Source organism: Beta vulgaris, chromosome 1 (assembly GCF_026745355.1).
Source record: "Beta vulgaris subsp. vulgaris cultivar EL10 chromosome 1, EL10.2, whole genome shotgun sequence".
Taxonomy (NCBI): domain Eukaryota; kingdom Viridiplantae; phylum Streptophyta; class Magnoliopsida; order Caryophyllales; family Amaranthaceae; genus Beta; species Beta vulgaris.
Window position 1 is genome coordinate 61,972,525 of NC_079202.1, and position 15,003 is coordinate 61,987,527.

The 15,003-nt window shown below is 30.8% G+C and overlaps 1 protein-coding gene across 1 annotated transcript; it reads left to right on the forward strand.

Moving 5' to 3' along the window:
* Positions 1 to 8,440: 8,440 nt before the first annotated feature.
* On the forward strand, positions 8,441 to 13,628 carry LOC104903365 (uncharacterized). Its single transcript, XM_010691413.4, has 6 exons — positions 8,441 to 9,076; positions 9,170 to 9,305; positions 9,676 to 9,805; positions 10,986 to 11,022; positions 11,344 to 11,617; positions 12,699 to 13,628. Exons 1-6 carry the CDS (start codon positions 8,849 to 8,851, stop codon positions 12,797 to 12,799), a joined length of 906 nt encoding a protein of 301 aa, XP_010689715.1. The 5' UTR covers positions 8,441 to 8,848; the 3' UTR covers positions 12,800 to 13,628.
* Positions 13,629 to 15,003: the final 1,375 nt, after the last annotated feature.

A 15,003-nucleotide genomic window follows, 5' to 3' on the forward strand; every position in this document is an offset into this window, starting at 1 on the left:
CCTGTTATTGTAATATGATCACGTGAATAAAATTAATCTAATAAGATAGATATGTAGATAATTTTTTTTGGTAATTTGTTGTGCTATTGAAAGATTTTTAATAATTGATATTTTTGAAGATTTAATATTACGGAAAATTATCTTTTCGAAAAAATGACTTTTAATATAATCGTGTTATTCTAATCTGATGACGTAAACAAAACAAATCTAATAAGTTAGATATGTAGATAATTTTTTTTGGTAATTTGTTCTACTATTGAAAGATTTTCAATAATTGATATTTTTGAAGATTGAATATTACGAAAAATTATCTTTTCGAAAAAATGATTTAATTTTTAATCGTGTTATTCTAATCTGAACACGTGAACAAAATTAAACAAATCTAATAAAATAGATATGTAGATAATTTTTTTTGATAATTTGTTGTGCTATTGAAAGATTTCAATAATTGATATTTTTGAAGATTATTACGGAAAATTATCTTTTCGAAAAAATGACTTTTATTTTCGATAAAAGTACATATTACGAAAGATAAAAAGGAAATTAAAGAGAGTTGGATTTCATTTTTTTTTTAAGAAGAAATAATTCTAAAGGCTTAGGTTTGACTTTGACCGATCACTCTACTTCAAAGACAGTGCAATGCCGTTATTTGTGGTAGCGACTGTCATGATTCCTTCACTCTCTGCCATACACCTTGTTTTTATTACCTGGCGTATCTTCATTCTTAAATCTCATTCTTCTCATCTCATTTGACTACAATCTTGTGGTCTATTTTATTGCTTTTCTTATCAACTTCATCTGTATTAAATACAATTTGTTTATAAGTGCGAGTGATAAACTAAATTAAACTAAACTAAATTAAATGTCTATCTAAAAATCTATCAATGAAAATCTACGAATGCAAACATATATGTATGCTTGTCTATACGATTCGTAAGGTTGAGTTATGTTATTCTAATATTGTAACCTAATTTTCTTTCCTTTTCAAAAAGAAGTGTGTATTTCATGTAAATCTAAAATTCCAAATACTTAAATATTAGTTTTTACTTGTTTGAACCGAGAACATATCAATCAAAATTTGTGGTTGTTACCTTTTTTAGATCTTAAATTTTCCCTTTGTTCCTTACCGATGTTCAACATAAGATCTTCATTATTTAGAATTACATAGAATTTTCTAGAATTTTTAAGAAAAAATTCAGTCATGTGAGACCTTATTTGATTAATCTCAATGAGAAGTATAATAATATCAATTTTTTATAATATCTTACTAATACGTAATCACATATATCAATAGTCAAAGATTTGTATTGACAAATCTGCAAGTCAAATTAGAAACATAAATGAGGAGCGAATTGAGTAGTAAAAAAATGAAAAAGAATTACATTTTTATTTTATTTTATTTATAGAGCATAAATTTTTCTAGAAAATTTTTCATTGATAATATTTTATATTATGTCCTATAAAATAGAAGTATGGAACCTAAAAGGCTAAAACAAATTATCATCAATAAGAAATAGTAAAGATCAAGAATTATATATCCATAGAGGCGACGTAGCTAGCCCTAAAAATAATGTTTTAATGTATTTCTAACCAATGAAACTTCACTAATAAGAGGGTTGACAACCCTTAGGCAGGGTCATTCAATCAATCTCCTATATAACAAAGATAATCATACATGAGGAGAATTAAGTTTATTGAGTAGTAAATGTTTAATCTAGTGATATATTTGTTTCGTAGTTATATAAATTATCCACTGACAAACACTTGTTCACTTTATAAAATGTTAAATGAATTTTCGACTTGTACTTGTGACAAAATGTTAACCTCAAATATTAATTTTTATTTCTCCAATAATTAATTAAATTTTCCTAGGGATCATACGAGGATAACAACTACTAGTTAGAATGTCTAAAAAGGGTTGGAGGGATTTCAATTTCTCAAGTAAATATTCCTATTTCTATCTTGTATGGGATCCCAACCCCCATAATTAAATGTCGTCATGAGAGATCAAAGTATCAGAACTATTCAGAAATATCATCTATCATGTGTCACATTCACATATACTACATTATGCAATGCTCATTTTTCCTGTACTTTTTCCGTTGGCCGCTACTGTGTTGCACCATACATATACAAATCATACTCAAGGAAATCAAGTTAATTAGTGCGTTGAACTAGGCTTTATGCTTACTAGAGCATCTTCAATTCAATGGTATGAAAAAGGAACCTGCTTGCAAATTAGCCAAAATTTCAAGCAAGTAGCTTATCATTGGAGTGGAAAAATTAGTTGTAGCCGGAACGAGCAATCTGCCCAAACAAGCTACACTACTTGGTTGAAATAAAGAAAACAACCTCCACTGAAATTGTAACATGTGTCTAATTTATTTCATTTTATTTATTTATTTTTCAAGCAAGTTACTTTTTGCTATAGCTAACCACTGGAGTACTTTGTAGCTTGAAAATGTAGTAGCTTAGAAAACTGATGTGGCAAGTCAAGCTACGAGGTGTTGTAGCTTATTAATGGAGTTGCTCTTATTGTGCTAATTATAACGGTAATCCAACCAAAAAAACCACTAACAAGTCCTCATAAAATAATATAATTTGCTTTGTTTAGCAATAGAGTATTATTTTATGAGGACTGAAAAATAATTGGGGTAATGTTTGGAACAACAAAGCAAAAAAAAAACTCTCCTTACGAACAAAAAGGCTCAATTGCTAAATAAAGCAAATTATTTACAGAACTTCTACAAAACTTATCGAAATGGTGTATAAAAATATCATAGTTTCCAATAAGTTTGACTTGTTTTTTTCAAAGGTAAAACAAAGGCTCGTTAAGATAATCAAGATTATAAGGAAAATCACTTTAAAATAATATTGGTGTTATCTAACTCTAGTCTTTCCGTCTAAAAATCAGAGAATTAGCCAAATGCTCTAATTTACTATCTTGTTAATTGTATATATATAATTTATTATTAGTCCATGCATATAACTAAATCCAGCATTGTAGGAAAAAAAATGGTAACAATGATGTATGTTGTATTACTAGTCTAGATTGAATTTTTTTTTTTTTTAACATCAATTAAAGGTACAAAATTAAACATGAGCCGAAAATAAAGCAACAAAAGGTACACGAACTCTAAAAGAGTCCATGCGGCGCCTTCTACATCATTGAGCTATATGATGGGTTGTATCCACCTAATTGCGCGAGACCTTAAGAACTTGACATGACATGAGATCCTTTGCTAGGTTGCGAATATATGCGATGGTTCATTTGATAGTGATATCCTTAGCTTTCTTCGAGCACAACAGTTAGTTGCACAAGAACGTGGGAGTCTGTTAAGATATATAGATTCATATGATCTAGATTGAATTTCAAAGTAATCAAACTTATACTTTTGAAAATGGTTTACAGAAAATTGGAAACAACTTTTTTTTTATATATAATATTCCCTTTTCTTGTTTATGAAAAGTGAAAAAAAAAAATAACAATCAAGTAGCTAGGCTCCATATATATAAGTAGCAAAAGCTTGATCTAGTACTATAGTCGTGTTTCTTACTGAACACAAAATAGTTATATAGTTTTTCGTCTGAATATAGTTTGTCATTATGCCATTCAATTTAGAGTGATGGAGAAGAGGAGGGGAAAAGTCCAATTATATCATGATCTGAAGAGTCTTTTCTGTAAGGATTGGGTTAATGTGATAATCAAGATTATTAGAGAGTGGGAGAGTACAAACTTCAACATGGTGTTTTTGAGGGGTACAAAACTTAGCATAAGTCTATTTGATAAAATCAAATCAAGGCTCTTTATTAACTTATTTTTGTTTGACTTGATATATTCTTGGTTAACTAGACTTATCCTTGCATTACTAAATCGATAAATAAAAACCTATATTGGCTGAAAGGTTATGAAGAAAGATTATTGGTCCGAAAACTAACTCCGGTGGGCTGCAGTAATCTAGCAGTGCACATCAGCTCACATACTAGATACAAGGCTAAACAATCAAGAAAACAGCATGCCTAAAAGTGCACTGTCTCCACGAGTGAAATCCCCAACATATTATTGAGATAAGGATTCGAATTCTGAACAATGTCATAAAATTCGAAGTGATCTGATACTTCATTGAGCTACTATCTCTAACCTCTCTTTCTACTAAAACTTAATTTATTAAGTTGAGCTTAAATTGTGTTACTATATATTATTGACTCTTTAACTCATATTTGAACCTCACATCAACCGTTACAAAACTAATAATTTAATAGAGACTTACTGGTTAATGTAGGAAATATTTTAACGGGAAGAAAAGGATTATGATGACTTTTCCTAAATTGTGGCAGTGTGTATACATGTCCATTTAGAAATATTGGTAGTCAATGCATCTAATAGACTTAGCAAAAAGTAACCGTTTCATGTAGATCTCTCAATTTATATACGTGTGTACGATAGCTTGACTATACTCAACACTGGATGATTTCTCCATTTTATCACAAAACCATGTAACAAGATCGATGACGAGATCTAACTACTTAAAAATCTATATATTCTTCCAATATTGTCAAATCATACGTTACATGGTGGCATATTTTCTAAAGTGGAGACACTACATAACATGGAGTAGACTTGTGACTATTTATGCGTCAAACCATTCTTCATAGTGAAATCGCATAACGTTTATTTGGAAGGGAAATCACAATACTTAAATACACACGAAAATTATACTCCTTCCGATTTTTAATGTTTTGTGCATTTACTATTTGGGAAAAAACTATGAATAATTTATTATAATATAAATGGGGTTAAAATGCAAAAATAGATTGGAGAGAGTGTGTGTAAGAAGGGGAAAAATAAGGAAAGATGGGAAAAATAAGGGAAAGTGGGTCAAAAAGCAAAAATAGATTGGAAAGAGAGTGTCCCAAAATGGAATAAAGTGAAATGCACAGAACATTAAAAATCGTCCATATGAGGAAATTGCACGTAACATTAAAAATCGGAGTAAGAAAAGTTTGTCAGAAAAAATATTTTAAATACAAGTTTTTGCAAGAAATAACCTTTTAAAAAAGTCTGGCAAAAATAAGACTTTAAAAGTAATTTTTTTTGCGAGGAACAACCTTGACCCATTTTTCGATCATTGACAAGTTTTTTTTGATTTCGATTCAGTAAACCAAACCTGGCAAGGCATGTAACCCACATTTCTTATGTTTCAACCTCATTTTCCTTCATAAACGGATAAAGTCATCATCATAACATAGTTTTTTTTTTTTTTGAGGGAATCATCATAGCATACTTAGTCAATGTTGAACAATGGAAAATAGGGTTGAAACATAAAAGATATAGTTCACATGCCTTCCACATGTTTGGTTTTAACGAGTTAACTCTGAAAAATACTTGGCCAATGCCTCAAAATGGGTCGAGGTTATTCGTCGCAAAATATTTTCTTCTGAAGGTCTTGTCTTGCCAGATTTTTTTAAAAGGTTGTTTCTCGCAAAAAAATGTATTTAAAAGTGTTGTTTCTGACAAAATTTCCAAATTATAAACTCCATTTTTATCTATATTATGAACTCATCATTTTTTATGGTCATTCTATTTTCTCATTCTCTGTATATAATAAAAAAAATTCAAGAGGTATTCACTTGTTCGAAAACTAATAATATTCAGCCCCTCTTTGGCCTCTTGTAGCACTAATAATTATAAGCACCCATCAAAAGAAATTATAAGCAGATTAAAAATTAATCCAGGTTTGAGTATGATTCTTTAACTATTATAGTTGAACAAATTTATGTTGTTATAAATCTAGACCTGTTTAGATGATGTAATGCTTGATTCAACTTATTTTGTGTTATTTTATTTTATTTGATCTTATCTTATCTTATTCTTTTCTGAAATGAGTGAAGATAAGTTGAATATAACATCTTATTTATCTTACTTATCTAATCTTATCTGATCTTTTCTTATAATATCTTAAATAAGCTAGATGCCTCTCATAACCCCTCTCTCCAACGCTCAGCAATTGGAGGGAGTCCTTAGGAATGATCGAGGCGACTTCTTATGTATATTCTCATGTCCCATTCCGCCCATGGAAATCAACGCAGCCGAAGTGATCGCAATACACCGAGCTATACAGATTACTCTCAACAACGAAAGGTTCCGCAACTTCCCCATTGAAATTGAATCGGATTCTCAGAACGCAGTCAAATGGGCTGCTAGCCCAAATGGTGGTCCGTGGCATCTAAATTTCATTTTGAAATTCATAACGTCAGCCCCTCAAAGGGGACTCTCTCTCTCAATCTCTCATCATAGAAGGTCTCAAACATAGTTGCAGATGCGTTTGCGAAACAAGGGCTACATCGCAGCTCTGATTTCGTAGCTTGGATGTAATTGAAAGAGGAATATTAGAATGAGATGTACTGTAGGAAGTTGTACTTTAGTCTCCTTGAGAGACCAGTTGATTATAAAGCTATCAAAAAAAAAAAGTTAATATAAGTGGAACAGAACAGGGTCTTAGTATTGACTAATAATATAAGTACTCGTCAACCAAAAAAATAGGAAGGACTTATTTTTATTTTTATTTTTATTTTGAGGGGAAAAGTGCATAGCATTAGTACTATGATGAGGACACAAAACGTCTATAAGCACATAAGGAGCTATATTCGTGGGAGCGTGACATTTCCATCTTTGCTCAACACCAAAAAAAACAAGTCTTGTCAGATGATGCGCAACATAGTTGCAATCATAAATTTATTTGAACATTTTATTTTCAATCAAACATATCCCTCTATTTTTTTAAAAAAAAAAAATCTATAGATATGATAATATAATAAAAAATTACTTAAGATTACCCTAAATTAACTAAAGACCCTACGATCGAGTTTTGCTTACCATATCACTGTATTTTAGGTCCTTTTACGCTTAAAAATCATAATTATATTACTTGAAGTCCTTAATTTTCTGGATTTTATAAAATATAACTTTGTAATTTTGGTGTTCTAAAATAACTCTCACTTATGAATGCTATATTAGTAAATTTAACGATTTCAAGATGGTGATCATGTGGTATGTCACTCATAAAGGTCTAAGCACTCTCTATTTTCCCCTCAAAAAAAAAAAAACCTGATCTCTATTTCTCAAACCGTACGAATTTTGTATCCAAATTGATGAAATCGTCTAACCAAACTACGATAGTTATAGGCAAACATGAGAGTTGTTTATGAAAAACACCTAAAACATAAGATTATATGATGTCATTGGATAAATTAAGGATTCAATTGACACTATAAGTTTATCTTTTTATCTTTTAGCGCCATTTTCCAATACACTTCTTTGGCCTTATATATTTTTTAATAAAGTAAAACTTACAAAGAGATAATATTATTAAAGTATTCGTTGATACAAATAAAAAATATATATATTGAAGATAATTTAGAAGATTCTCTCGATCTAATCGTAAAAAGTGTCAAGATTTTGAATGAAAAAGATAAAGAAATACATAGGGCATAGAGACTTAACTAGATAAGTAGTTCGATACAGATAAAACTTGATTGACTACTCTCTACTAATAGAATTCAATGTAGGTAAAATTTGATCTCATACTAATGATTATTTTTTAACGATCTTTTAAGAATTTAAGAGTAGGTAGATGTACTTATTTAGGGGTGTTCATGGGTGGTTAACCGTCTTGAAACAACATTTCGGTTCACTCTTTTGTGAACCCTGCCTGTAACCGTTCACACCGGTTACCGCATAAGCGGTTAACCTTTTTCAGCATGGTTTCTCGGTTAACCATTAACCGTTATTTAAATTATACTATTATGTTTTACTTAATCTACATATATATTTTTTATTTTTTGGTGTATATATTTTACATAATATGCTCTAATATACAATATATTATAAAGTGAATAATTAATTTATTGGAAAATATAACTCACACTAAGAATTCACTCCATTTAATTTCCAAATTATAGTATTTATATTAGCACTAGAGTTTCCAAATAATCACATACTTTCTCCAATTATTGTAACTTAGTAACAAATATTATAATTAATATAACTGTTTGAAATTATTTCACAATAATCATATAGAGAAAAAATATATTTCGACTAACCGTTTGCTCAAAAATCATAACCGTAAACGTTACCGTTAAACATTTTTTGATCGTTATGGTTACCACCGATTCTAACCGATTTTTCGTTATTTTTATTTCTGTACAGTATTTCAGTTTCGATTTTTTATGAACACCCCTAGTTATATCTGATACACACAGGGTTATCTGATATAAAATCCCTAAATTTATGTGATTGGACAAACCTAGCCCCCCCCCTCTTGCTCAACTCAACCCAATTGTTTGTGGGTTCCCACTAGCAGCTTTCTTGTCCTTCTCTCTCCTATACAGTTTCCAATTTCCAGCTAGGCATTATCTCAAAACACATAGTGCGCATACCCCTCTTCCTCCCCATCCATGATACTATATTAATTACAATATACTACTATATCGTATATATATATATATTTCTTCTAAGGGCATATTTTTCTGTTTCTCTCTTCTATCTTCTCAAAATTCTCAAAAATAAAAAAAAAACCCTCTTTCCACCATCAACAACAACACACAAACACTAATGATTTTCTCGTTAACATCATCATCGTTATTCTGGATTATTTTCAACCTTACTTCTGCAAAAAAGTGACAGTTATAGTATCAGCATCAACAAACTTTGAAAGAAAGCACAAAATATTTTCTGGGTTTTTTTTTGAATCATACCTCAATTTTTATTCTTTTGATCTGGATTTTTCTTATTATTATTTATTTTCATAGAATTGAATTATTGTTATTTGTTATAATTTTGTTACTTATGTCTCATCAACCAAGACAATTCCATACTAATATGGTTGGAGGAAATTATAATTATGGAGGTCATCACTCCATGAATGACACAACTTATACTAAAATTTTTGTGGGTGGTTTAGCTTGGGAAACTCAAAGAGATACTATGAAAATTTATTTTGAACAATTTGGTGAGATCTTAGAAGCTGTTGTTATTACTGATAAAGCTACTGGAAGATCTAAAGGCTATGGTTTTGTAAGAATTTCTTTTTTTTTTCTTCAAAAATTCAATTTTTTTTGTTTAGATTATTAAAAGTAAGAATTTTTAATATGTTTGATGTATTTTTAGGTGACATTTAAGGATCCAGAAGCTGCTTTTAGGGCATGTCAAAACCCATCACCAGTAATTGATGGGAGAAGAGCAAACTGTAATCTTGCATCTCTTGGTGCGCAGAAGAACCGTCCACCCACTCCTCAACATCATGGTATTATCATATCTTTCTCTCTCTAAAATAAACTAACTTTCTCTCTCTACCCATCAAAAAAAATTATAATTTTTGGTGTTTTGGGTTTATTGGGTGGATGATTTATTGATTTTGACTAATTTCAATACAAACTTAACTTCAAAGATCAAGAAATTTGGACCACAATATATATTACTAGTACTGTTTTGAGAATGCGACATTGTATTGTACTGTATTGTATTGTATTAACTCTCTATACCAGAACATAATATAAGATTTCATGTCATATAGTTTTGGATCTAGCTTTGTAACATGCATGCAGGAAACTTAGTAAAGATTGTAACTTTACTTTATTTAATTTTCTGGGTGTTATTTTTTGGTTGAATTATAGTTGCAGGAACAGGAAGATTTAGAGCATCACCAGGTTTGATGAATGCACCTACTGCTTATCCAGGTTCATCTTCATCACCATATTTTCATCAACCTCCAGCTCAACCTCCATTTCCTTATTCAGCTTATGGGTGAGCAAATTTAAATATTTTTTATTATTATATTTATTGAATTTTAAAAAAAAGTTTAAATATAGCTGCATTTTTGTTATTGGCTGATTAAAAGATAGAGAAAAATAATTACTGCCCCCATTTCCAGATATCTCCCAGGTACTGAGATTTTAGCCAATAAAAAACCCTGCAATTTTTTTTTTACCTTTTTTCTTTTTTACTTTGGTCAAAGACTCAAATTAGTGAATTTGACTACATAATGTTGCTGTAGAGAGAGAGAATGAAGTGGGAGAAATTGATGTAAATGGGTAAATGCTAATTTTAAGAAATTACCATTATTGGAGAATATATAATTGAATTTAATGAATATTTTTACTTTTACTAAATTATTTTTCTAGGAAACCATGTGATGTGGTGGTTACCCTTTCACTACAATATTTCTCCTAAATTAGTAACATGGGTAATGTGATATCTCCATCATTATTTCAGCCAAATTGCCAATGAAAAATAACTATGTTTTTCTTTTTTGTTTATAATGTTAAAGTTACACCTTACCTGTTGAAAAATAGTAAGAAAGTAAAATGGGTATTATGATATTATTGTCACACAAAAAAAGTTTACCCCTAGCATTAGTTCAAGTGGGTAGAGCGCTCCTCCTTAGTCCTTACCCCCTGATGTCAAGGGTTCGATCCTTACCCGCAGTATTATATTGGGGTATTTCCTTAACATGTTATGCATGCCTTACTAGCCAATGTGTTGGTCTTTCCTACATACTAGTAACCTTCTAGGAATTAGCCCTTAAGCTGACTAAATAACCTAATAAAAAAACACAAAAAAAAGTTTACATTCAATTCATCCATAACATTGTGCAAGATTTGTTTTTTTATAGTCATAGTTCATCAATTTGAACCATATTTTCTTACTATCTGATGAAATCTTGTTCAATTTATTTCAATACATGTTTTTGTTATATTAAGTTTTCGTAGTTTTTAGTTTTACTCCCTTTCAGTTCCTCGAAGAAATAGATGTTACAACTATATTTGGACTCATACAACACTTTGTACTTATTGAAAGGAGTATATGAGAATGAGCTTAGCAAAATCTTAACTACCTGATGACTGGCTATCATTGTGTTTTTAAGTGGGCACAATTTTATTTGTCCTTGTTCTTAGTGTTATTCACAATCCATTAATCTTTGCAGATATACTGGGTATGCACATGATTCCATGTACCATATGGTAAGTGGTAGCTACATATATTCAATTATATGTAACATAATTATATTTGGTAAAAGCTAACAGACACCCGAAAGCGCTAGATAAGAAATATATTGTTCTACTTAATTACTCATATTTATATAATAATATAATAATGTATAATTCCAATACATACAATGCATTTAAATGCTTTGCATTGAAATTATATATTATTCTATTATTTTGTATAAATATAAGTAATTAAGTAGACCAATATATTTCTTATCTAACGTCCCGAGGAGTCCGTTAGCGGGGTCGATTATATTTTGACTGATTTCATACATAAATCTTATGACATGATAGAATTACTATGGTGTATATGGTCAACAATATTCACCTTACTACCCAACAACTGGAGGAGGAGCAGCAACAGGAGGTGCAGGATCAGGGACAATAGGGTACTTTCACAACTACTATCCATATTATGGCCCTTATGCCCAAAGTAGCCAAGGTAGTTTTGGGGTCCAATATCCTCAGATGGTACAACAATACCCTTTCATACCACAACACATCAACTCCAGTGGAATCTTATCACTTCCCACTTCAACTATGGCAATGCCTACTAATTCTACCCCAGGTTATTTTTGCTACCATTTTTTCTATTAGGAATATTTTATATCTCACAAATAATACTCATTTGTTGCATTTATTCTGTTGTGGATAAAGTATTTGTTTTCAGTTTCTACTAACAAAAGTTATTTATGTACTAAAGACACAAAATGATGTGGCTTGACTTTGGAATGACACGTGGAGATACCGGTCAAATGTACATCTGGCATACAGTCCACATCATTTGTTGACTAGGACAACAGTTATTGGTCATACTGTAATGACAGTAATACCCTTATCTTAATATGATATCTTTGCATATAGATAATTATGATCCTAAATTCCTAACCTTCTAAGTGCTAACTATAGTTAACCCATCTAAGGACATTATCGACATTTCAGTATTTCACCTTATGCTAATTATCTAGCCTGTTAATGAGCATGTTATTCACCTAACCGTTCTCTTAATCTATGCTGCCCATGCTAACGTGGTTTAGATATGCCTTGAATTATCGGCAGGATTAACCAAGCATAGGGGTCTGTGGTCACGCCCCTAAAACTTTTCGCTATACGTAGTTTAGTACACATTTTTTGTTTTTGGTTTGATTTAGCTCATTTTGTTTAGGTTAACTAGAAGGGTACTATATAGACTCCATAATTATCTTCTACCTGTATTATTATGCAATTAGTACTTTGAGCCTGTTCTCTCCAGCTTATTTTCAGTTTAGTACAATTCAGTTCAACTTTGAACAATACTTTTACTCTCACTCAATTCAGTTCAGCTGTTTTATGCCGAACAAGCCCTTTCTCTCCTAAAAGATAATAAAACATTTCTCCTTTGCCTATTGATATAACTAACACATTGTTAGTGAATCACGTTAATTCTTACATCGTTTGCTTTTAAAACATGGTTGCTTTATGCGTTTGTTATAACAGAACGGGTAGCATTGTTTAATGTTTAGTGTTCTTAGCAATAGACAATGAAATATACTCATGTTCATGTAGTATTATTATGTATAATTGTGATAAACTTAAAAGTTTTAACAATCCTTTCAACTTGACATAGAAAATGACAGTATATATAATCACAACTGATAAATATGTTGCAGGTGTAACAGCTACTTCAGGAGTAGTGAGTGTATCAGCAGGGTCAGGTCCTTCTCAAGTCATTACAACTGGAGCAACTACTGAACAAACTTCACCTACCTAGCACTAGCACTAGCACTAGCACTAGCAGCTGCTTGTTCTATCTTATAAAAGACTAACAAAAATTATTCAAGGGTAATTACTTGATCTACTACATATGCAAGCCATTGAAGATTACAAGCAATAACAAGAGCTTTTCAGAAGATTAAGCAATGGTAATTATTCAAGGTTCAGAGATTGATGATCATCTAATAGTGTCGTTTACGCGTCGTTAATCTTCATTATTATCATACATGTTTCATTCTTATTTAGGATTATAGGTAGTTTTAGGAGTCATTAGCATTTAGGATGATGATTAAGGGGAAAAAAATCATATTGATTTAATTTTTTTGGGATATTTTTCATGGGGTAAAAACCATATATTGGTCATGGTTTTTTTTACCTTAGATACTCCTATATGCCTTGGATGCATGCAGCATTTCTAGGGCATAATCTTGTTCATATTGTAGGAGCAACATTTTTATTATTTGGTTCAAAAGATTGGTTTTATGACTTTTGAGCCAAGAATTTGTTGGTTTTTTTTTTTTAATAGGTAAAGTTGTGAAGGGAAGATAGGGTTCAAACCCCTTACCTAATAGTCAGGGTAACTAATGTGGGGGCCATTTAGGCTCTTTGATTTATCCAATTGTATTTGTTAATTTTCAACAAAAAAAAAAGAAAAAAAAGGACATGCTTGGATGGTTTTGTCCATTTTTAACTTGTATTTGTAGTAATTTGTATAGCTCTTATGTTGTATTAATTTTTCTTATCCATATGAGCCACGAAAGCAATACAAAATATAAAGAAGGGGAGGGAGGATCCGAACCTGTGACCTATAGTTCACAACACCTCAATTTTATCCATATAGCTCCTATGTTATGTTAATTTTTTGATACAATATTGTTGTCTCAAAGCCAAAGTTCACATACGAGTTTTGGTAACCATCTTTACATCTCGTAATTTTAAATTATCGAAACGAGTAATATTGTAAGATGGGATTAATCTAAGAAGTAAAAATGTAAAAAGTTTTATAGAAGAAAAGATGTTAATTGTCTCAAGTCTTTGTTTTACTTATTATACTAGTACATGGGAACTTTTTTTTGCCTGTGATAGTTCACTTTCGCCATCATTTTTCTTTTTTCTAGGATATTTGTTGTGTCTTCATATATGACTTTTGTCTCCTTTTTAGGTGTAACCTGTAGAATTTGTTTGGTATCCAAGGGATCTAAGAAAATGTAATGGATTTAATCTCCCTTTTTCATAGTGATCTCCCTAATAAGTTGAGCATGCAGGTCTACATCATATGTAATGGTCATGATTCCATAGGATTCTTACCAGACAAACAAAGACGTTTCTGTTGTAAAAAAGGGAGAAAGTAAAGGTAAGAATCCAAGGCATAATAGTATAACAGCATAAGCAGTTTGTATATAACACTCATATATTAACCTTGATAATGACCAACTGGAGTTGGCGTGAGTGGTTAAGGACCTCTCGCTCCTTAATCAAGGTCTCGAGTTCGAGCTTTGGGTATGGAAAAAATCCTAGCTGAAAGGGATGCTGCCCTTTGAGATATCCATGCAAACTCCTGCAAGAGATTAGCTCGTCGAAGGTGGTGGGAAACTGCTCGTAGTAGGACAAAAAATATATATATAAACCTTGATAATGGATGAATTATTATCGTTAAAACTATGAGTTTGTCGCACTAACATGAAATTTTCAACATATCTTACCGTTGGGCCTAAGTTTTGATAGTTAAAGGTGTATCTAGCCCATTCCAAATTATAGTGAAGATGTAACGGTCTAATCCATTATCATTTGTCAGTGCGTTGACTGATTTGACTATACCTAGACCAATGTTAGTTGGGACTTAGATTCCACTAGTTGTCTTGAACTTCATGTTTAGAAAGCTTTGTTATCTTCAAAACTAGACCTTCTTATATTACCAAATAGAAGTATGTTTAGTTCTTTATATAGAAAAATACATATTAAAATAAATCTAATAAATTCTTATTTGATAATGGTTTTTTCCTAATAAATTAGCATCAAATATGATCAAAGCTCAAACTTAGAATCTAAAATATTCATATTGAGTCAGACCATATCTGTTTATGTTAGGTGATGTCGTGAAGACAACAAAAGCTTGAATGTCATATCTGACTTACAATTTAAGAAAAATATTGCATGTAGGATTGTTCGGGTTCATAATTAACGAGTCGAACATTACTTAAC

Excerpts from the sequence above, each read along its gene's own strand:
- LOC104903365 (XM_010691413.4), top strand. The coding sequence starts at position 8,849 with ATGTCTCATCAACCAAGACAATTCCATACTAATATGGTTGGAGGAAAT. Across the intron at positions 9,306-9,675 it reads ACCCACTCCTCAACATCATG|TTGCAGGAACAGGAAGATTT; the intron begins GTATTATCATAT and ends GTTGAATTATAG. Across the intron at positions 11,618-12,698 it reads GCCTACTAATTCTACCCCAG|GTGTAACAGCTACTTCAGGA; the intron begins GTTATTTTTGCT and ends AATATGTTGCAG.